Below are 23,160 nucleotides of genomic sequence, written 5' to 3'. Positions count from 1 at the left end.
GTTTTCAAGATTTTCAAATAGAATCCTAATCCCTTCCCCCATAGAAAATTAAACTGCCTGTCCTACTACACACACACCCCCCCCCCCCGATTATAACCCTAGTAATTGTCTGTTCTTAAGAGACTTGACTTAGTGGCTGCTCCAAAGAAATCAAAGCAGTAGCCAATGTCAACATGTTGTAAATGTTAACAATTAGTATAAAAAAGGATATCAATTTCAATTTGAAAAAATGTTAGTTACATTACACAAAACCACCTGAGTTTGCATTATCATATTCAACAGCCCCAATCATAACCAAGCAGTTAACACTGGAAGTTTGTAAATGCTCTACATTTAAAGTAATTAAATTTATTGCTGAAATGAATAACTATGTGGGAAAATTTTCATGATTTCAGAATTAATCCTCTCTCACTTTCTTTGATAGTACATGTAAAACTGTAATCAAAGATTTTCTGATTTTTTTTCCAACAAAGGAGAAAAACATCATGCCAATAATTATAGTTTGCTCAATTGCATTTTCTGGTTTTGGCATAAATTATAGGACATTCAAAACTACTAGATCCCACTATCCAGAATAAAAACATTTCCCTCTCTCTTAAGTCAATAAATTCAGAATATTTTTTTAATTATTAAATGCTAAATAAGCTTTTGTACAATGGATAACTGTCCGTATCAAAATTTGAAATGCATTCACATTATTATTCTGCAGGAAAATAACATTATAGGCAAATCATCTTTGTTTCAGCACCTGAAGTTGTCGGTGATTGTGGGGTTGGAGGCTAGACTGACATTCCCATCCTACCCTGACTTCATGTATTACTGTGTTATACAACCCCAAAGCAAACCAAATGTACCTCAAGTCTTGTATCCATTTTGGTTGTGCAAACAGAAACAAACATTTCCAGTCCTATATACCAGCATAATTTATGTAATCTTTTTTTTTTCTCAGTTTGAGTCAAAACCATTTTTTTCCCTGGCAAATTCCTGAATAACACTTATCTGATTGTAATAACTTACAAGAACTACTAATACCTCAAAAATCAAGCCCTCATCAGCTAAGAAGCTAAAGGTTACCTGCATGATATCCTTTGATGATAAAACATACATACATGTGTTTTAAGATCAGAATTGGTGATCTGGATATATATTAACTGCCTCTTGTACACTATTTCATCTTAAAATTAGTTTGAAACTGTAAGTGAACCAGTAGGCCTAACGGGAAATAATGGCAGACTTCATTAAGTCTGGGATGTACCAGTTTATTAGATTGTCTGTTTTCGTAAATCATCGGGCAAATATTTTCAGAAAAATATACAAATCATTGAAAGCAAAGCCAAGGTATTACTTTATTAAAGATTTAACTTTAAAATGTAAAGTTATGTAGGTCAGAAACGTATGGGACAATTTTATGTTGTGGAATTCACGTGATGCGCTTTAAGGTCTAAGCTGTCTTCCGACTTGACACGTATTTGCGAAAATTCGGGGAAAATAAATAGCAAATCAGATACTATTTAACCATTGCCTAAAATTACTACAATAACGTAGACAAATAAATAAACCATAAATTTGCAATCCTGTCAATAGACTGTTGCAATGAAGCTATATTAAAGTGAGTGATTACATTACAAAATCCTCTCCATTTAAAAATAGATGCACTCATGTCTGTGTTGATTCTGTATGAAAGAAGGGACTGCAACTTTTGATGGTAGGACTCCTATTTTTACCAAAATGGGAGTCCTGGACTCCTAGTTTTAAAATCCTAGCGAGACCTCTGGTCCAATATCCTCTCTTCCATGATTATGAAGAATGTTGGAGATCATGAAATGGTAGCCTTTTACTGTTACTGAAGCTAACCATTTCTAATCAAAGAGACAACGTGTAGTTATTGATGCATTCAGCAGGGCAATGTGTTCAAAATGACTCCACTGAGTTATAATTCTCCATTTTCCTTTGTACACTTTCAAAGTGGAGGGCCATCTTGCTTGAGTGATTTTCTCCACGACTTGCTGAGAGAACTGTATGTTCTTAAGGACTTGTTTAATATGATCAAGATGTGCAGGTTCAACAACTCTGGTTTGAGATGGAATGCCTGCCATTGTAGTTGTCTGAGTAGATGAGGAAAGCTATTTTCTGGGATTTCCACTGCTAGATTTCCAAAAACATTCCAATCTATAGAAAGAACATCAACTGCCCAAGACTTCGGATTATGAAGTGGTGCGGCACAGCATGCGAGTTTGGCATTGCACCTTGTCGTGAATAGATCCACCATTGGTCAATCGCAAAAGGCACATATACGAGAGAAAACCAAGGGATGAAACAACCATTCTGTTGGTATTATTTGATTCTTCTGGGACAACAAAGCAACTAATACACTTAGCCAGAATGGAATTCAAAGAACTTGTGCATGGATATTTTGTAGAAGACATCACTGCTGAAAATCCCAATCAAGAGCACAAAGGTCTCAAGACTTGGTTCCCCTTTGCTATCTGATATATTTCACAACAAAGGATATATCAGAAAGAATGAAGATGCTGTTAATTTAGTTCCTCCTGGCACCAATGGAATGCTTCGTGTACAGCTTTCGTGTCTAGGATAGCCACCCACTAAAAGCTAAGTCAGGTTCTCCCATTCCTGAGAGGGGGTCTATGCATTGTTTCTTCCAAGGAGCAGAGTTTCAGACACCATTAGAACAACAGTATCAATTGTGATAGCTTCGTAATAGGCAACCGTAGGCAATGATGTCCGCTATTGCAATGAACAGACTCCATAGGCAAATGATTCTCAGACTGAGATATGATTCTGTGTAAGAATTTAAAGCCCTGTTTAAATTTTTTCCATACATGTTCCAGCAGGAGACATACTGCTCAGGATGAATGGTTGTGCTGCAATACAAGTCTTGCAAGAATTAAAGCAAGCTTTCAAATGAGCTGCACTTAGATAGTGGCCCAACATGTGTCCAGCACTGGGTAGAGACCATGTATTGCAGAAGCCCATGTTATGGTGCTAGGATGGGATACAGGACATTGGATCCCTGACACTCATCCCCTAAGACACAAGAAAAGGCTGTATCAGAATATGTAATACCGGTAGCCAAGTTCAGTCTTGATGATGTTGTTGTTGTTGTTGTTGTTGTAGGGTTTAATGCCACTTTTCAGCACACGATAGGCTATACATGGCGGCCAGTAATAATGGTGGAGGAAGAGCCCGGGAAAACCCCGGAAAGAACCACCGACCCACGAGAAGCTACTGGCAAGCTTTCTCACATACCCACATTGGCTGAATCCAAGACTCAAACCCACACAGAAAGAGGTGAGATGGCAGTGATCCATAACGGAGAGCGCTTTAGACCACTCGGCCACTCTGAGCCCCTCAGTCTTGATGAAACAAAGCTAGTGTTTCTTTTTGGGGGGCCAGATTCATAGTACTTACCTGTAAATGTTATTCCTGGTCCTGATGTCAAGGACTTAAGATTGCCATAGACAGTACCAGAAAATACCTGGCAGTGAATCCTGGCATGGAGCTACCATGGTATCATCTCCATTAACTGTATGTCTCTTTCCAGTGAATGTCTGTGTACATTGCAATATTAGAATCACAATCCCATTCTCTCTGCTTTTCTCCACATTGATTCTCAAGAACAGTTGCTATGAACTTTATACCAGATCTGCAGGATTCTCCCCCCCCCCCCAAGAAGAGCCATTATTAACTAGGTACTGTGGCACAACACATGATACTGAAGTTGGGCCTATCATTTCACCTCTTGTGCAAGCTGAGATGAAACTAAAGAAGACAGTCCAAAGAGGCAGCCCACCGTGCTTGCAGACATCCTGATTGGGATACAGTTACTTCCAAGTGATCACTAAGAGAGTGCTCCCTTTGCATGGCAAAGGTATGAGAATGCTGTGAATATATATATATCCTGTGTGTACTGGAGTACCAACATGGTAACCGGGAGCTTTGAGTGACTTGTTGCTGATACATGAGAATGACTTATGATGTAAGCTAAATGGACAAAGACCTTCCTTCATTCGGCTTAAGTGGTAGTGACCTATTGTGATCCGAGACATGGTAGAGTCTGGTTGTTAAGAAATGTTGTTTAATCTTGCATGATGTTGTCCCACTATTTGTGTCTCTGACTGATAGTTTGGATCACTTCGTGGTTGACAAACCATGTGGGGAAGCATGTCCTCCAACAATGAAGAAAACTTCCAGAATACTTACAAGTCTGTCTGTAGAGAGCAAGCTACTTGGCATGAACAGAAATAGTAAATGATGCATTTACTAGATTTGGCACCAATCCCTGTATCAAGGGGAGATCACTTTATCTAACTGCCACCCATGTGGACAGACAGCTTCTAGCTTCTTAGCTAAAAGGTTTGAGCCCGGGAAGCTGGATTTGTGATGTAGTTGTTGTGGGTTTAATGCCATTTTTCAGCACATGACAGGCTATACATGGCCAGTATAAAAAGTGAAAAAGAACCCAGGAAAAAACCCATATGAACCATCAACCCATGGGTAGCTACTGGCAAGCTGTCTCTTATATCCACATTGGCCAGAGCCCGAGACTCAAATCTACAAGGACAGAGGTGAGATGGCAGTGACCAGTAAAAGGTAGCAGTAGTTCCTGTAAAGTATAATGATCAGGTAATATATTTTAAGAAGAATGAGCTCAGTCATGTAGTCACATATCTTCGGCAATTCTGCATACAGATCTCTCTCTTACTGGAATCTGAGGGTATAGTAAATTGTATTTGCAGCTGATTTTTAGCTGAATATGAAACCTGACTTTTGATATTCTATTTTTGTGATGCTGAGACAACATGAAAACAATCTTTTAGGCCCCTTCTTGAATCCTTTCATTCAATATTTGTTCTCATTCTTCACTATTATTTTTGTGGTTTAGTTTCATAGCTTTTCCTAATCGTGGTAAATTTCAAAAATGGTATTACTTTTAAATGTAAACTGGTGACCAGCAGAACATTTTTCATCAACTGTTCACAACCCATACCTCCCTCTTCCCCCCCATCCCCCGTTGTGCATTGAGATTACTTTTTTAAAACTTTTTTTCCTTTAATTTTTATTTACAGAAAACTAAGAATGTCTTTACCAACAATTGGACTTTTCATTTGCCACAGACAGACAATCTTGTCATGAGAACCATGTTTTAATTTTTAACATAGCTTTAACAATTTTTCAGTCATATCCCTACGATGTCTGCACTGTGTGAGTTTATAGTGACGTCTATCACTGGGACATCATGCCGCAGACATGTTTTACGAATTTGATCACAACACCAATGTTTAACAAATTTGATCAAGCCCTTCCTTTTTTGCATATAAAATTTCCTCATGAAATATAAGGCACTGTTTATGGAAAGGGGATGCATGGATTGTGAAAATATGAGCAATGATTTACACGTCTTCAGATGCCATTAGCACATCCCTTCTCTCCCACAAAAGAATTTGATAATTGGATATATTGTAATTCCATTTGAAACTTAGCCGACAATGCTAATTTTATATAGAAATTTGATGTGAGAAGAAAAAAAACATGTCTGTTAATTTATCAGGGCAATGATAAAGATTACTCAATGCTCAACTATCTTCTTTTTCTCTCTAAAAAAACCTTTAGTGCATGCTTGCTGGAGCCATGAATAGTACATCATGCCCACTTTTATTTACACCACATATACCCTGCAGTGGTGGTTGGATGAGATTTGGCAAGAAAGCATGGCAACTCCATCAGTATGCACAGGGAAATGGTGGAGGGATTTTTTCATAATTCTGTCCACCCCAGCCATGATGCATGAAGAAATGAGAAAAAGTGAGTCTGTTGTTCTGTACCTCATTCTGCCAAATACAAATAAGACTGCTTTAACATGTAACCTGATCTACCTCATCCTGCCAAATCATGTAACCTGATCTACCTCATTCTGCCAAATAAACAATGTATTGTTATATGCCTTAATTTTTTCTTTTTTTTTGTTTCTTTTGAAATGAAAATGTAGGATACAAATGATGCAATACTTTCCACTGTATACTGTAACCTCCCCCCACCCCATTACTCCCATCTAACAGCTTTTTAAGAAGGCTTCAGGTTACAAAACCAAACCAAAATTAAGCAATTACAGCAAAATAAATATCTTTTTCATTATGATATCTGTTTGTATAGCCTATCGTGTGCTGAAAAATGGCATTAAACCCTACAACAAAAACATGATAACTGTTAAGTCACCCCTATACAACTGTTTTGAACTTACTGCAGTCCGTTGTAATTCTTACCATAGTTAAACCATGGACATTCATTGAACTGGAGCTGAAACGGCGACATCTCTGGGAATCTAAAGGTCTAAGAGGTGGGCTGCAAATAAAAACAAGACTTCAATTTCATACCATGAAAAATTGGCTTGATACATGTTGCAGCTGCCTTCAAATTTTAACTCTTACAGAAACTGGTGGTAAGGAAATTCTAAATCTCTGCCAATTAACTGAAAGTGCAATTTTCACAAGTAATTTTCTTTCAACATTTTATGTTTCAAAGAATGGTAACGCAAGCCTAAAATTGGCTCTACAGATTATGGAATTATTGGACTTGAATGTGGAAAATGGGTTGTGAGTAGAGCTGAAAAATACTAACTGAACATTCCAATTAGAATACTGTCCAAATATTCAAATCAAAGATTGTTATTTGAATAATTGCTGGTTTTCCTTTTGAGTCTGAAATAAATCTGTAAAACAAATAAGGCAAACGAAAACTATGCAATAGTGAATTTAGTTTACAAGGGAACAACTTCAAACTGACAAATCAGATGGAATTCAAGCACCTACTCATATGGTAATCATGTCTAAATTCTAAAAGATAAACTGCACAAAACATCATTTTTATTGTCATCCAAGCACTATTAAAAATATAACTCATAATATGGAAAGTTTATGAAGAGCACGGTATGGTAAAAGGATCAAATGAAAGCCAACAAAGTCATCATGTTACAGTCAAGGTGAGCTCTGAAAAGTCTGTGAAATGCAGTAGTCAATCCCATACACCAGTAATGCACACCAACCTGTTATAGCCTTACTTTGGAAAGTGAACTCTAATATATGTGGTCTTTTATTCAAGTTTTTGAAGTCGTTACAGTTATGGAATTAAAATCTGACCCCGACCTTTTCGTTTTTAAAAGTCATTAATGCAGATGCAAAATTTAGATCACTAAGATGCACATGGGCGTAACCTTGGAGATTTAAGCTGTTGGGGTTGTGGAGTTTGCTGTTACAATAAATCTTCTTTGATATCCGATACACTAAGGCTGCAATGTTTACACATGTAAACACCTTAGTTTAGTTTATTATCTGTGAATGTTTGCAAAATCGCTGTGTAAATGAACATGCATGGGCTACACCTGGTGCAAGCCTATCTATGTAGTACTGTATGTCCAATAACATCATAATTTAATATGCTGGTACATATATTTAACATAAGCAAACAATACCATGATATTCCCAAGTATGTCGTACCTAAGCTATCAGAAACTGTATACATGTTCAACAAATATTATAATAACAGTACAAGCCATACATTAAATTAATTGTATACATCTTAAGTGAGGTATGATATACACACCGACTTACATATAACCTAATATGCAGATAAGAGAGTAAGTTTCAATATGGTTAATTTAAATGGCACTGTCTCAGTTACTGTTCTCCGTGCACATGTTCAGACATTTTCGTGAGTATTGCAGGCTTACTGCCATTGCTAAAGAGCTTATACTAACATAGAAACTGATCAAAGAAGTTTGAAAAAAAACCTTACATCCTGAGGACATGCTTACTGGTGCTGTCACAAACCCAAAATGATAAATACTCATACTTTTTGGGTAAATCACGGTATTTGGCCTTTTTGCAGCTTTTACGTGTTATATCAGCATAGAAGCCACAGTTGTGGCCTAAAATACAATCTTAATGTCCAGAAACATATGGGGGGTGGGGTGGGGGGTGGCATGCTGTAGGTGTTTTCCAAGTTTCAGTTCTTTTCAAAATTTACATTTTTTCCAACAACTGCATATACACCCTTAAAATGGCAATATTTTACCGTTATGCTGTTGCACTTTAAAATATTTCACTTTTCAACAAAGAATGTTAGTATTTCCTTATATAAGTAGAAGAGAGTGTTGTCAGTATTCTTACAGAAAATTTCATAACAAATTTTTTTATGTATTTTCGAAAGTAAAGGTAGAAATGTGGTGGATATATCAATAAAAATGTGGAACCTGTACTTCGTTATGCTTTTTTATATTATTGTTCCCTCTTCTAGTTATGTCTGTAATTTTTAGGAAAGATTTCATATTATTTTCCTGAATTTCATACATAAAAGTTAAACAATAGTTATAAATGCTGCAGAAACCAAAGAAATGTCAAATTGGAGTCTTAATTTTTTACCAGAGTATCCACTGAAATAAAGACTGGTGTGGAAAAATTTGTAGAGTCCGTAACCACTCAGTTTTTCTATTTTTAAGACACTCACAACAGTTTTATTAATTTTGGTTATACAAACTGTGGGTATAGTTTCAAAAATATATAAGTCATGGATATATTTTTCATTACAAATTTATTGATGGACAAAATGTGGTTATGGACACACACAAAAAACTGTCCATAACCTGAAAACATATGTAATAGTTCTGGAGCCATTTTTCAAAACTTTAAAAAACTAAAACTTTCCATATCGTTAGTACTGCATCATCTTTGGCTGAAAAATATCCCAGGATGATCCAACAATTTCCTTATGCAATAATGCATCATTAGTTGTTTGTCTGCAAAAAAAGAAAACTAAGTCCTTTGTATCTGCATTCATGTAGTACATTCCAGCAGCTTTGGTTTCAACTGAGTCACTTAGAAGGATGGAGGGATTCCTCAACATCATTACCGACAAGAAATTATCTGTCAAAGTTGAAATAATGGCAAGTATGAAAGTGAAATACTGCACCAATATTTTCTGTAGAGTCCGTAACCTATATTAGGCAAATGAGATATAATCGTTTTATGTTTTATATCATTATCCTCGAATGCAGCACTTTTTGTCCTTTATCATACATATCTTAAATACTTAAGTCAATACTTTTTAAAAATTAAATTTTGTTTGATTATTGAATTAAAAAAGGCGAAATTTAATTAAAAGTTAGAATAATAGTAATTATGTCCTATTTTTCCCCATTTAGTAGACTTTCAATCTTTCCATCAGATTAATATATTACTGTTTTCAACATATGCACAAACTAACACTAAAGGGTTTCAAATATATGTACATATCGATGATGTTAATAAGATACAAAAAGATTACATACACTATACATTGTAAACATGTTTAAAATGTTCATACTATAATACACGTTTTAAATGTTCATACTATAATACACATATGTATTAAATGTTCATACTATAATACACATATGTATTAAATGGTGATACTGACATAAAAGCCCTACCTAAACAAGATTTCTTTTCTGCAAAAGGGTTTTCATGAGTAAAATGTTTTAATTCCAACAAATCCTTCAAAGTCAATTAAAAAGATTGACATGGTTGGTATTATATTAATAAGTAGACACAAATATTTGCAAATGAAAGTTTAAGTAATAACCTCTTGGTTACACATGACACACACCGCTCCAGTGGCCTAGTGGTTAGGGCATCCACCTCGGATGCGGGTTTGAACCCCGGCCAAGTCATAACAAAGACTTACAAAAATGGTACTAACAGCTGCCTCGCTTGGCACTCAGAATTAAGAGGTTAGTGTTAGGACTGGTCGGCCTGGTGTCAGGATAATGTGACTGGGTGGGACACCATGTGACATGTCTGCGGCATGATGCCCCAGTGCTAGACATCACTATAAACTGTCACACTGCAGACATCATAGCGATGTCACTGAAAAATTGTTAAAGCTACGTTAAAAATCTAAATCACACACACACACACGACACAGGTTAATGATATTAATAACTGGTAATGCAGAAGCACTATGTTAAGGCACAACTTAAGTTTGATAATGTTACAGATTTTTAATTCAGGTTGGGTTTTTTTCCTCAACAGTATCCAATTTGGACTTAAGATCATCCAAACTATCCGGAAACCATGAAGCTGGTGGACAAACTGCAGACCTGAATGAAGATATCACTGCACAGGAAATGTTTTGAGAATTGTTTCATTGTTTGTATATATTCATTAAACACTTAATTTCAGAAGTTTAGCATTATACTAATAGCTTGTCATTATAATTTGATATAAAAGGTTCATCATTTCAGTACTGCAAGACTGTTAATGGGCTCTAGTTAATAACAAATGTACCAATCTTCCAAGATTTCATTATCTTTTTCAATTTCTGTTTAAAAAAGGAATGAAAGATTATTTAAGCAGAACATGCCAAAATAAGTTTATTCATTTCATGAATTATGTAATGTCCATAACTGTTTGGACCCTTGTCTGGTACATTTATTTAATTTTTTTCATATGCAGTTCTGGAACTAGAACATGTGGTTGATTATTGCATATAGGTTCAAACAACAGTATCAAAGTAATATTTTCCATTTCCCCTGACCTTGTTAGTATATTCTGATAATAGTTATGGTCCGTTAATATAGTGTTTCAGCAGGTATTGATGAGAGAGTAAGGTTTTATTCGCCCCTGACCTATCTAGTCACATAAAAGTTATTATTTTTGTTTGCTTATGAGTTCAAGTTTGCTATATTACAAAAAATTAAATGTTCAAGCGAAAACCATGACTGACTTTGCTTGTTATATTCACCCTGTAGTGTCCATAACCAGAACCTAATCTACCTCCAGCGAAGAAATAAAAAAATAAACTTGCCATTTTCTCTTCAATAAACCATTACATTTTCAGAGGTTCAAAGTGTTGAACTTCCAAAATCAAGATGTTTCAACAGAATTTTGTAAAGCTGAAATTTGACCCATATGTGCAACACATCTGGGCCAAATACTGTGATTTACCCGTTTTACATAGTGTGGAAAAACCAGAATCTCAAAATTACAATCCTAGAATAGACCCTGTACTTTGCTATAAAAAATATTAGCCTAGGTAAAGCAATAACTCTAAAGTCATTTTACAAACAACTGTATTTTATGCATAAATGTTTTACATAAGGCTATTACTAGATAAGATTTGTTTAACTTTCTAAACTATTTTAATATTTTTAAAATCTATATCTTCAATTACTGCTACATGCTCTTAACAATATGAGTACCAGACACAGTACTAAACACAGTTGTAATATTTACATGATAAAATTTAGAAGCAAATGCCAGTCGTACCTAATCTCACTGCTACTAGTTGATGCAACCAGTACATTGATCATCGGGGCACTGTTCGATCTCTTAAGCGTGCCTCCCACATTCAGGCTGTGTGAATGCCCATGCCCATGCACTGGGGTTGAGCTCGAGGTAACTGGTGGGTCGATATCTACCTCCATAATATCTACCTGCGCAATTTTCACATCTGGTAAGTCAAACTCGAGTTCAATTTTGGCCCGACTTCGGCCGAAGTTCAAGCTTTTGCATTTTTGAACGGTAGATAACTAGTCAATTAATTCGAAATTCCTCTGAAGAGAATACACAACCGTAAATGCAGGAAAGACCTAATAAATTAACTGATTTGGCGCAATATGCTTTATTCATTCTACTTGTGAACTTTATTCTTCCTTACTGCTGATAATAAGCGCCATTGGGGTTTCATGCTTAAAGACCCAGAACACGGGCCTAGAATTGAAGGCTGATTTCACGAACCAGCGCGATCAATACAAATAAAAAAATTGTGCATTCGACAGCTTAAGGTGTGCACTAGCTAATAAACTGTGAAAATGCAACCTTAAAATAATGACTGACTTATATGCCTCCAATTATTAATGTACTTCTGTGAAAATTCAACACTTCCTGCGATCTGTGATCTTTTCTACACATATTTCTTTGACGTCATTAGTTTTTGCTCGCTCTATGATAAGGCTCAGCAAAATTTGAAGTCGAAGCAAGAACAGGATTCGGTATGATTGTTGATACATACATTTTCCCAAATTCTGTAACAATTATTTTTATTTTTTAAAAAAAGAAGACTAGAAACGTTAATATAAGGCCGATAAACTTGTATAAAACATTCATAAAATAAAATATTTACTCAGCAGAAAAGATTTTCAAAAATGTATTAAGTTTACAGTAGCACTTTAAATGTACAAATGTGCATTCCGCTAAATCAGGGGTCTCAATTTCAAACTACCCTGAGGGCTGCATGAGGGCATTTTCGATGGCATAAGGACCGCACCACCTTTGTTATTTATCATGACGTCTTGTGACGCCAATATATTTGCGGACCACATGATTCGGCTTGGCGGGCCGCGTGTTTGAGACCCGTGCGCTAAATTGACAGTTCCATTAGAAGATACCATAATCTGACAAGGCCAGTCCACGCTCATTCGACAGAAGAAGAGATAAAATTCACGGAAAACAAAGTCCGATTAAAAATGGTATCTCAATACAAGAAGTAGCATTTTTAACAACCACAGGAAAGCTAAGTAGGAGAAAAGAGCAAAAAACCAACAAGTTTTTTAACATTCAACAAGCAATTTATTTCCCCTGAATGCAAAGTGAATTTTTTTAAATTAAAAAATACAGTATTGCGAATTAAATCCCAAATAGTACTAAAAGTTCTGCCACAAGCCCAAAAGTATAGAGTATTCCTAATAAATTCCAGTGGTGCTTCGAATGAATTCTAATACTGAATGTGCAGATGTGACAGTAATCTCAAATGTGCTAATGTGTCAACAGTCTTGATGTTTCAAAATGACATAATCCAGATATGTCCTTGAATGAATGTACAATAATTCTAAAACAGTGGCTTACTCTGTGAAATCATTTTCCAGCAAATATCAAATTTCTATTTTTAAACATTCATGCTTGATAAGATTCCTCCTGAAAGGACACTATTTCACAGATGTAGAATCTACACACTCAACGTCATGGCAGATTTTATATGTTTGTATTGGAACATCTGGAAACAAGCATTAATATTCACGCAATAAATGATTTAGTTCACTATTTTCTTGTGGCTGCAGATGTGAAAGTTTCTTATCCAGGTTATTTAATATGTTTATTATAATAAAATCGTTTATATTCTCCCTCTTAGCAGTGTTTTTGATATAATTTTAGTTATTTACTTTATTTTCAACTGTATAAGATCTTGGCATGAAGAGGCTTTTGACGGATGGATAAGAGAGCCAGGACTCAATCACCACACTGAAGACTCTTTTCCTTTGTATTTCTGTCATACCTTAGTTTCATTTTTGACTGAGCAGAGTGAACATTAGTTCTTGCTACTTTATAAGCCTTTGACAACTTATATTTGAAATCAGAGACACAGTCAAGAAGATTAAATTATTAATCTTTGGCCCAAAGAAGTTTCTATTTTAATAATGTCCATGGACTAGGGACATTATATGCAAAACTTAGTTCAAAAGGACTAAGTCCTGATGATTGTTGAACTGATTCCTTAACAGCAAACAACAGGAAAGGAACACCTTCTTCCCAGTCTTTTCCTGTATTAATGCAAGATGACCTAATCATATTTGTTAAAATTTGATGAAATCTTTCTAAAGCCCCATGACTTTCAGGGTGATATGCGGAAGACTTAATCAGTTGCTTGACTAATTCGTGCATGATTTGCTGGAGAAATCCAGACATAAAATTTGAACTTGTTCAGATTGGACAGATTTGGGAAGGTAAACAAGTGAAAAAAACAAAAAACAAAAAACAAACAACAAAAACACCCTCCCCAAAACCCCCCAAAAATAAAAAAAATATAAAACAAAAGCTTAATCAAAGCTTTTACTATGGTTTTAGTTTTAATATTCGGCAAAGGAATTGCCTAAGGAAAACTTTTGGACTCGCATGCTATGGTCAACAAGTCCTTGCTGCATGTCTTGGTCTTAGGTAAGTGACAGACACAGTCTACTATTATTCTGCTAAATGACTTGTTAAATGCAGGCATAGGTTGCATTTAATTTTCGACAAATAAAATTTTCAAGAACTTGTGACAAGTCTTACTGACCCTAAATGACAAGTGTTATTTATATTTAATTTGCATTGTTTGTTAGTTATTTTTTATTTTTTTTATTTCATTACATGCTATTGTAATGTAACTTGGTATGTTGGACCTGACCTTCTCAAAAATTGAGTTCATTTCTGCTTAACCTGAATTAAATTGTTCCCGCAAACAACTAATACATAGCTAAAATATTCTCTACGTGTAAGGACCTGATATCAGAATTATTATTAATAGATGTAAATATGTTTATTTGGGTCTAGGTCTGGTTTTTGGAGTTTGCTTAGTGTATTTGACATAGTCCAGGTTCTGGTTTCTAATGACAACTATACTTTTATTTTGTAAAATTCAGGATCATTCTAGAAGGTTATTTTCCATTAGGTTATTATTGTCTTTTTTATATAGAAAATGCTAATTGTGACCTGAGGTCAAGTAGAGAACTATATAATCTTGTAAGTGAGAGGATTTTTAAGTCGTGCTTTAAAATCTAGCACTTGCAAATTGTATTATATGTTATGTCCAGTTGGGCTGGAATTTATTTCTTCAAATTACTGAATTCAATTGATTATTTTCCCTGGAAATACAAAAGTTCCCTATAAAATTCTTGAATGGATACATTCACTGGACTGAATTAAAACCTGGAATTATATTACTGTAATTCAACAAAACATAAATACAATACAAGCTACTACAGACACATCATCACCTTCAGCTTTGGATTTATTTTGGACTCCTACTGAATTTTATTCAGGACTTTAAATTAGTAGGAATTGAGGCTGTAATGCAATGCTTATTTGGGATTTGATTCATAATAAAGTAAGTTCCTTTTTATTACATATTTACTTTGTAGTCTAGGGAAATAAACTGTTTGTTGAATTTTACAAAGCTTGTTTCTTTTCACTCTTTTCTGTTACTTATTTTAAGAGAATTGACTTGTAGCACAATCCAATGGAGCTTCCTGAGCTAAATTATGATTTCCTGTCTATATGACTTAAGGAAAACAAACTTGATAACTCACTGACCACCCATCACCATCGGGTCCGTCAGGTGGTATTCAGTTTCTCATAAGGACCCCATGTTTCACAAAATAGCAAACAGGAACTTGTGTGGCTTTGGTCTCGCTAATAGCACTATGAAACAAATAGGAGATCTCGGGTTCTTGTTCCTGTTCTGCAATGAGTGATTGTCTTTTGTCACCCTAATTAGAATAAGGAGAATACTTAGTAGAAAGAGGAACACTGTGATCAATACCTCTTGACTGATGAATACCACGAACAAAAGTGATCTGATCACAAGTGTAACCAATAAATGTGTCCGTTAAAGGTATAATGTCGACAGTTCCTAAAACTTTGTCGAAAAGCCTTGGTACCAAGATCAAAACCCTTCACGATGCATTCATTAACAACATCACAATTAGCACTTTGTTGTGCTGACAGTGAAGTGTAGACTTCACGATCTTTGCCAATAAGTACAATTTGTAATAATAAATTCCGACGTTCTATTGTCCATTTCAGATTTTCAGCAATTTTCTCAAAATGAGGAAAATATTGATCTATCTCTTCTTCTTTAAAAGGAAGTACTTGTCTAATGTTTCTGGTAACATCCAAACCTGAAAGTTCCCAGGTTAAAATCTCGGACGAGCCCCCATTTTTCTATTACGACTCCATGTCTTAAACTAAGTAACAGAAAAGAGCAAACGCAACGAGTTTTGTAAAATTCAACAAATAAGTTATGTCCCTAGAATGCAAACTGGAAATTTAAAAACAGCTTACAGCAATGTAAATCAAATTCCAAAAAATAACCCTAAAAGTTCTATCACAAGACCAAATATATGAAGTTTTACAAACAACTTACAGTTCTATCACAAATCCAGAAGTACAGAGTATTTCTAAAGTATTCCAGTTTGTTCAGAGTGATTTCCAATATTGAGTTTCGAATGTGCTAATCTGCCAACAGCCTTGATGTGTCACAATGATATAATCCAAAATGTCCTTGAATGAGTTCACAATAATTCCAAAATGGTGGTTTAGTCCTAAATCAATGATCACTGTATGTACATCTGTATTTTGTACTTGATCTTGTCCAAAATCAAGTTAATGGTGTACCTAACTAGTGACGTTTATTTTGTAAACAACATAATACATGGCTAATATTTCCATATCATTGTGGATTATACATTCTGATCATTATTAGTAGTAAATGTATTTATTTCAGTTTGAGTTAAAATACAGTCTTGATTCTGACCTTAGAAACTTCCGGAATTCCTGTTAATTGTCAGAGTAATTTCAGAAAATGGTAGTTGCGACCTAGATCAAGAAGTGGCGTATATAATCTTTGTCCTATCGGGGTTAATCATTATTGCCTTAAACAGCTTAAGCAGAATCATACTTATTGTTGTGGACCGCTCCGATGGCCTAGTGGTTAGAGCGTCCGCCCCGGATGGTCGTGGGTTCGATCCCCGGCTGAGTCATACCAAAGACTTCTAAAAATGGTATTAACAGATGCCTCGCTTGCCGCTCAGCATTAAGAGGTTAGTGTTAGGACTGGTCGGTCTGGTGTCAGGATAATGTGACCGGTTGGGACATATGCTACATATCTGCGGCATGATGCCCCAGTGCTAAACATCACTATAAACTGCCACATTGCAGACATCGTATCGATATGACTGGAAAATTGTTAATGCTACTTTAAAATTATAAAGCACACACACACACACACACACACACACACACACACACACACTCACATTGTTGTGTTCAGTTTTTAGTTTGGTCGGATTTACTTATTAAATTATTCACTGGAATACACAGTGCTCAGTAATATTCTTGGATTAAAACATTAAGTTAGAATGAGAGTGAATTCAGTCAATTACCTTTTTAGATGACATTATTGTAATACATAAAATAAATGTTACCACATCAGTACACTCCACGCTATTGGTAAATAAACACCTTTGTACATCGTTACAACTGGAGCAGATTAAAATTAATATGGGAAATGCATAAACGGAATATTATTTATCGGACACGTAATGACTGTGTGAAAGAGATGGAATTAATCTGGTGTTCCAATTGATGAAATGAACAGATTAAGGAGCAAATTCAGAAGAGAGCTACATGAGAATGTTGAAAATTAATAGAGGATCAATGTATTTGTATGCAAGAAAAGTCAATACAAGTCAATTAAAACACGTTAACCAGACGATATACATATCTACTATGCCGAAACGAATTATTTTTTCATTTTCTTCATTAAACATTTTTAATGACTATATTTTAAACTTTGATAGTCAGTAATCTATGAAAAGATTTAGATTACACTATGATACCAACCTGCTAAATTGGGCTTTGTGGAGGGATGCAGCTGTATTGTGAAGGCACCATCTGGTGCTGATTTCTTTAATGTATTTCATAGTGTTATCTATAATTAAGTTATATTGTTTATGCTTGACTTTGTCCGTGACTACGGGTAGAGTTTTTGCCGACCTAACTATTGCTGTGTTTTTCCTACCTGATTTTTGTCACAATTATAAGTAATAAATAATATCTTTACTAAAAGTTAAGTTCAAGGCATAGTCTTACCTAACCGATTGAGAAAGTTTCAATAGTTTTCAATATTTCTTTCGGAAACTCCATGTCTCATGAACAAATTTTTAATTCATGTCTTCTTATGATCAGTCAGTGAAAATCGCTTATTATTCATTGGAAATGCTAAGTGGTCATTGACCTATTGGATTAGCAAACTACTTTGGGATTATTGAGGACTAATTCAAGACATTCTGGAGTATATCATTGTGATACATCAAGACATTCAAGACTATTCGAATTCATTAAGAGCATGCTTTACTTTTGGACTAGTGATACAACATTTAGAATTGTTTGGAATTTAATTCATAATACTGTAACTGTTCTATGAACTTTCACCTTATGTTCTAAGAAAATAAATTATTGAGGATAGTAATGGCCTGAGAGATGATGGTGTTTCAAGTTTAAATCACATCCTTACAGCTTTTGTGCCCCGTATGATTTACTGGAAGATGGAGCTTTTGTACCTCGCATGGGCTATTGGCAGATGGGGCTTTTGTGCCCCGTATGGATTATTGGCAGATGGGGCTTTTGTGCCCCGTATGGATTATTGGCAGATGAAGCTTTTTTGCCTCGCATGGGTTATTGGCAGATGGAGTTTTGTGCCACGTATGGATTATTGGCAGATGGAGCTTTTGAGCCCCGTATGGGTTATTGGCAGATGGAGCTTTTGTGCCCCGTATGGATTTTTTTTTTCAGATGGGGCTTTTATGCATCGCCTGAGTTATTGGCAGATGGAGCTTTTTTGCCCTGTATGGGTTTTTGGCAGATGGAGCTTTTGTGCCCCGTATGGATTATTGGCAGATGGAGCTTTTGTGCCCCGTATGGATTATTGGCAGATGAAACTTTTGTGCCTCTTATGGATTATTGGCAGATGGGGGTTTTGTGCCCCGTATGGATTATTGGCAGATGGAGCTTTTGTGTTCCGTATGAATCATTGGCAGATGGAGCTTTCGTGCCCCATTTGGATCATAGGCAGAGGTATGTTTTCAGACACATAATCAACATGTGGTCTGTGTGGGTAAAGCCCAAAATAAGTTCCGATATTTTTTCTTGTTCAAAACCGACTTGACTTACTAATAATCTTAATAATGGAGTCCACGCTACTCACTAGGTTATTGGTGTGTTTTACTGGGCAAAGCCTGATTAAATTCTGAAGTTTGTTAATTTCCTACATACTGTCACCATTAACCCTTACAATGATATTCTTGTAAAGAAAGGAGATATCGATAAATACGTTATGTTGCGATTATTCGCTTTGCACTATTTTTCAACCCTTTTTTCTTTTCGAAAAATCTAGAAAAAGATAACATGCAGTAAGTTTCGACAGAACTATTATATATATTTTTAATAGTTACAAGGGGGAAAAACTTGTAAGAGAGTAACAAAGAGACTCGAGTTATATCTCTTGAACGCTGCTTCTAACATTCACAGATTACAATTTCTTTGACGTATTACTAAATGCTGAATTAAGAGATTAGAAAATGGCGAGGACCTATACATGTTTTCTGTGGGTAAAAATATGTTTCAGCTGTGTTCAACCTGTATAAATCTTTACCGTTTATATCTTATCTTGAAGTATTTCATAGTTACATTTAATTGCAAGGGTGTATCTTCCTAAAATGTCCATGCTTTAATTTGCACTTATAGCCACTGTTGTGTTTATGTGCCCTTAAATTCTGCTACATACCGTAAATTACGCGACTATTTCAAACATTTATCAATGCTCTATCTGTATTCTCGTCGTTTATTACAAGAATTTTTAAAAACAACAGCGAGGATGCTGAAACAGTTTGTTTGTTTCTGAAATGTATTAGTATATTTGATATGCTGTCGTACAAGGATGTTTTAAAACGTTTATAACAAAACTGTTTTAAAACTGTTAAAGCCCCATCAACATGTTAGAAACAATATATATATATATATATATATATATATATATATATATATATATATATATATATATATATATATATATATATATATATATATATATATATATATATATATAGTAACGTGATGGGTTCAGAAATAAATCCATAAAATAATTCTCCTATTTCCATGTTTATTTACAATTTACACTACATACTCTCCTTTACCCTTGTGTCGCTACTTCCCTATGGGATTATGATCAACCTATCCGTTAGGAGAGAGAGAGAGAGAGAGAGAGAGAGAGAGAGAGAGAGAGAGAGAATCAAATTATCTCTTTCACACTGAAAGCTAAAAGTCCACTTCCCCTTTCTCAAGTCTGTGAATCTTATTAAAAACCACTTTCCCAGTCCGTCATTCAGTCTAGTTGAAACCCCATGCTTGACACACAGATAAAGATTCTCTCACTCCCTAGGATCACTGCCCTCAGCCAGACAGTTATTATAGGACACACGGTACTAATTGTATGGAAATAAGTGAAGCAGCCTAGAAATGGGTGAACATAAAATAGAGTTTATATGGGTTAGGCTGACCAGGATTGGTTAATAATATAAGTTATGTTGTAGGAAAAAGAATCTTTTGAGAGCTTATCCTAGTTGTAAGTGAAAAAAAAATTAGAGGCATTGTTTTATTGATAGAATTTCAGTCCTTTAACAGTCTTGAGTTTAAAACACTCATTACTAAAATTAGCACCTGACTCTTTGGTGCAGAATTGAAAGCACATGTTTCAAACACATGCGGGTCCAGAAAATGTCGCGGCTCATATTCTTTCCTCTACACAGAAGCTGACATCCAGGTTTCATCTATACTGATAAATATAATTTTGATCATGAGCACTCAAAACTTTTAAGTTATTGAATTTTTAATATCATGCTGTTTGCATATGTTTACTATGGGAACTGAATTAGTATCGTGGGTCCTATAAATGCAAGTTTTGAGTGCTATAGGGAAAATACATCTGTCCCTATCATTACAGCATCACACTCCCCAGGTATCTATTTTCATCATATATATATATATATATATATATATATATATATATATATATATATATATATATATATATATATATATATATATATATATATATATAAGGAATTAAAATAATCTTAGGATTATAACGAATCTAAGATCAAACCGATACTCTATCACAGTGATTACAATATTTTTACGTTAATAAATTGAAGACCATTACAAAAATACAGTACGTGTTAGTAGAAAGTATGAAAGAAATATGATAAATCATTCTAGTTAAAATATCCAATTAAAATACAGTTGAACTGGAAAAGGTAAAGTGACTAAACTCCCCAAACTAAACTTGAAACCAGCAACAAAAACAAAAATGCACGTAAACTAATGTGTAATGGAATAAAAAATATTAAAAACGTAAAGTAAATTAGAAAAATTTGAAATCTACAGTTCTTCGTCCTGAATATGAGAAGCATACAAGTATTTAGCGCTACCCGACTAAACTTTTACAAACTTTCAAGATGGTGTAGCTGATGATAAATACATGTAAATGCACTTTAAAAATTTACCCAACCAATTCAGTACTGGAAACTATTATTATTTATATAAATTTACTGTCATCGCACACTATTTCTTGCAAATGCGAGCAAAATTTATAAGACAGTTAGATCTTAACCATGGATTCACTGGAAACCCAAGCCTATTAAATATTACTTATTTTTTCTATGTTTATATGGGTTTTTTTATGCGATTCTGCTGATAAGACAAGTCTGATTCTTGGATCATCATGAATTGAAAACTGACAAGGACGTTGCTGCTTCTCTGATGAATTCTGTGCATTTGACTTATTTCTTTCACCTCTCGCCTATTCTGTTTATACATAAACTGAGATGATAAGTAAAAGGAAAGTTTTCAATAGATGTGAAACAGAGAGAGGGTGGGGGTGAACTCGTTCCAGAATATGGGTTTTCTTCCTCTTCTCTTTCTACTTTGAACGAAGTAAACCTTGTTGCTTTAGTTGTTAATCTGTAAATGTTTTGTACAATTTATAACAATTATAATATATTTCACACATGAGTAGGCTATGTACAGTGGGAAAATTGTGATATAAAGCGGCCCCATTATTCTTGGCAGTTACATGAGTTCACTCTTGTATAATGCGAAGATGAAAGCTATTTGGCTGGATGAAAATTTACAAACTATTATCACCCTCGACTGAAAAATTTAAAGTTATGCACATTAGGTCTACTCACATTGTTTTTTGAAGAATATTTATCAAAAAATATTGAGAAAAGTGATATTATGAAGTGGAAAACATTTTCATGGCGATTATTTTTTTGACGCATGTTGATGTTTCATCAGTTCCTTTCCTGATTGTCGAAACTAACATTGGTGATTTCCTCTTCAAGGTTTCACAGTAAATCAAATAGAAATTTAGATCCAAATGTCCTCGAATATTTCACAGTAGATCCAATAGAAATTTAGAACCAAACGTACTCGAATGTTTAATGGTAAATCCAGAAGAAATTTAGACACAAATGTCCTTGAATGTTTTACAGTAAATCCAATAGAAATTTAGATCCAGGTGTCCTTGAATGTTTCGCAATAAATCCGTTCAGCTATTAATATTCGAATATCTTTGATTAAAAGTTACAACACTGCAATCCCAACAAATGATTTTAAATTTAAAAAATAACGCTACTCCACGTATCTCTTCAAGTCCTGTGTGATATCACGAATGATTTTTTTATATAAAATTTATTTATATAGGACGATAATAAGCAGTAGTAATACAATGTAATACGAATATTTCAAAAGAATGATCCAGTATTTAGAAATACTCAAATTCGGTAAACATATCAGCAGTTCCAATCAAGCCAATCAGGAAGTGCGTCAGGATCCTTGTAGGAAAACCCATGATATCCATTCAAGAAAAAACACGTCATTTTCAGATCACGTGATGTCTTCTTGATCTTATTCCGTACATCGGCCCTGGAAATGATGAATGAAATCAGCTTACGCATTTCATAGCTCACCTTTAAAAGTACAAACTACATTGTTAGAACCTAACATTGCAAATGCCATTAACTAAATGACCCTTACTAAAATCATTGTTATCAACTTAACATACGTAATATAGATAAATATAACAACATCATTTATCTATTTTTTCCTGTGGTATATCTTAACTCTTTATTTAAAAAGAGCATTTCTCTTATTATTCCTCTACGAACCATATTTATTGTCTTATTTTCATTTTGAACTTAGACTCTTTTCTCTCCATTTCCTTATTTCGTCACAGTTATGTTCGCTTCTTGCTGTAATGTATAGTTGCTGTAATTACATGCTCTTATGTTTGTTCTTTTAAGTTTGTAGTCCTGTTAAGCTGAAGCAGGTTCCTTATTGGCCGTATCATCACTATTTACAATTAAAATACAGCACCTTCCTTTCGCCTCTTTTTATTAGAACAATATGTTTTCGTTATATATTTTAATTTTTATTTCACCCTTCCACACCATCTCTATTATATTATAATTTTAATTGTTCACATATTTATGTGGTATCACATACTACTTCTTCTAAT

The 23,160-nt window shown here is 34.6% G+C and overlaps 1 protein-coding gene across 6 annotated transcripts in view; it reads right to left on the bottom strand.

Moving 5' to 3' along the window:
- Positions 1-11,961, bottom strand: part of LOC149798615 (P2R1A-PPP2R2A-interacting phosphatase regulator 1-like) — an 83,688-nt gene extending 71,727 nt beyond the window's left edge. For 5 of the 6 annotated variants that reach the window (XM_089957441.1, XM_089957443.1, XM_089957444.1 and 2 more), the window contains exons 1-2: positions 11,319-11,961; positions 6,282-6,360 (exon numbers count right to left, since the gene is read on the bottom strand). In XM_089957441.1, the coding sequence (XP_089813567.1) occupies positions 6,282-6,360; positions 11,319-11,476 (237 nt within the window). In that variant the 5' untranslated portion in view covers positions 11,477-11,961. The remainder of the gene's footprint in view (positions 1-6,281; positions 6,361-11,318) is intronic. The other variant, XM_089957447.1, reaches the window with a different exon arrangement.
- Between the last annotated feature and the right edge of the window lie 11,199 nt (positions 11,962-23,160).

The sequence above is a fragment of the Sinohyriopsis cumingii genome, chromosome 5, assembly GCF_028554795.1.
Source record: "Sinohyriopsis cumingii isolate HCF-2022 chromosome 5, ASM2855479v2, whole genome shotgun sequence".
NCBI lineage: Eukaryota > Metazoa > Mollusca > Bivalvia > Unionida > Unionidae > Sinohyriopsis > Sinohyriopsis cumingii.
This window is presented reverse-complemented; position numbering and strand designations above follow the sequence as displayed.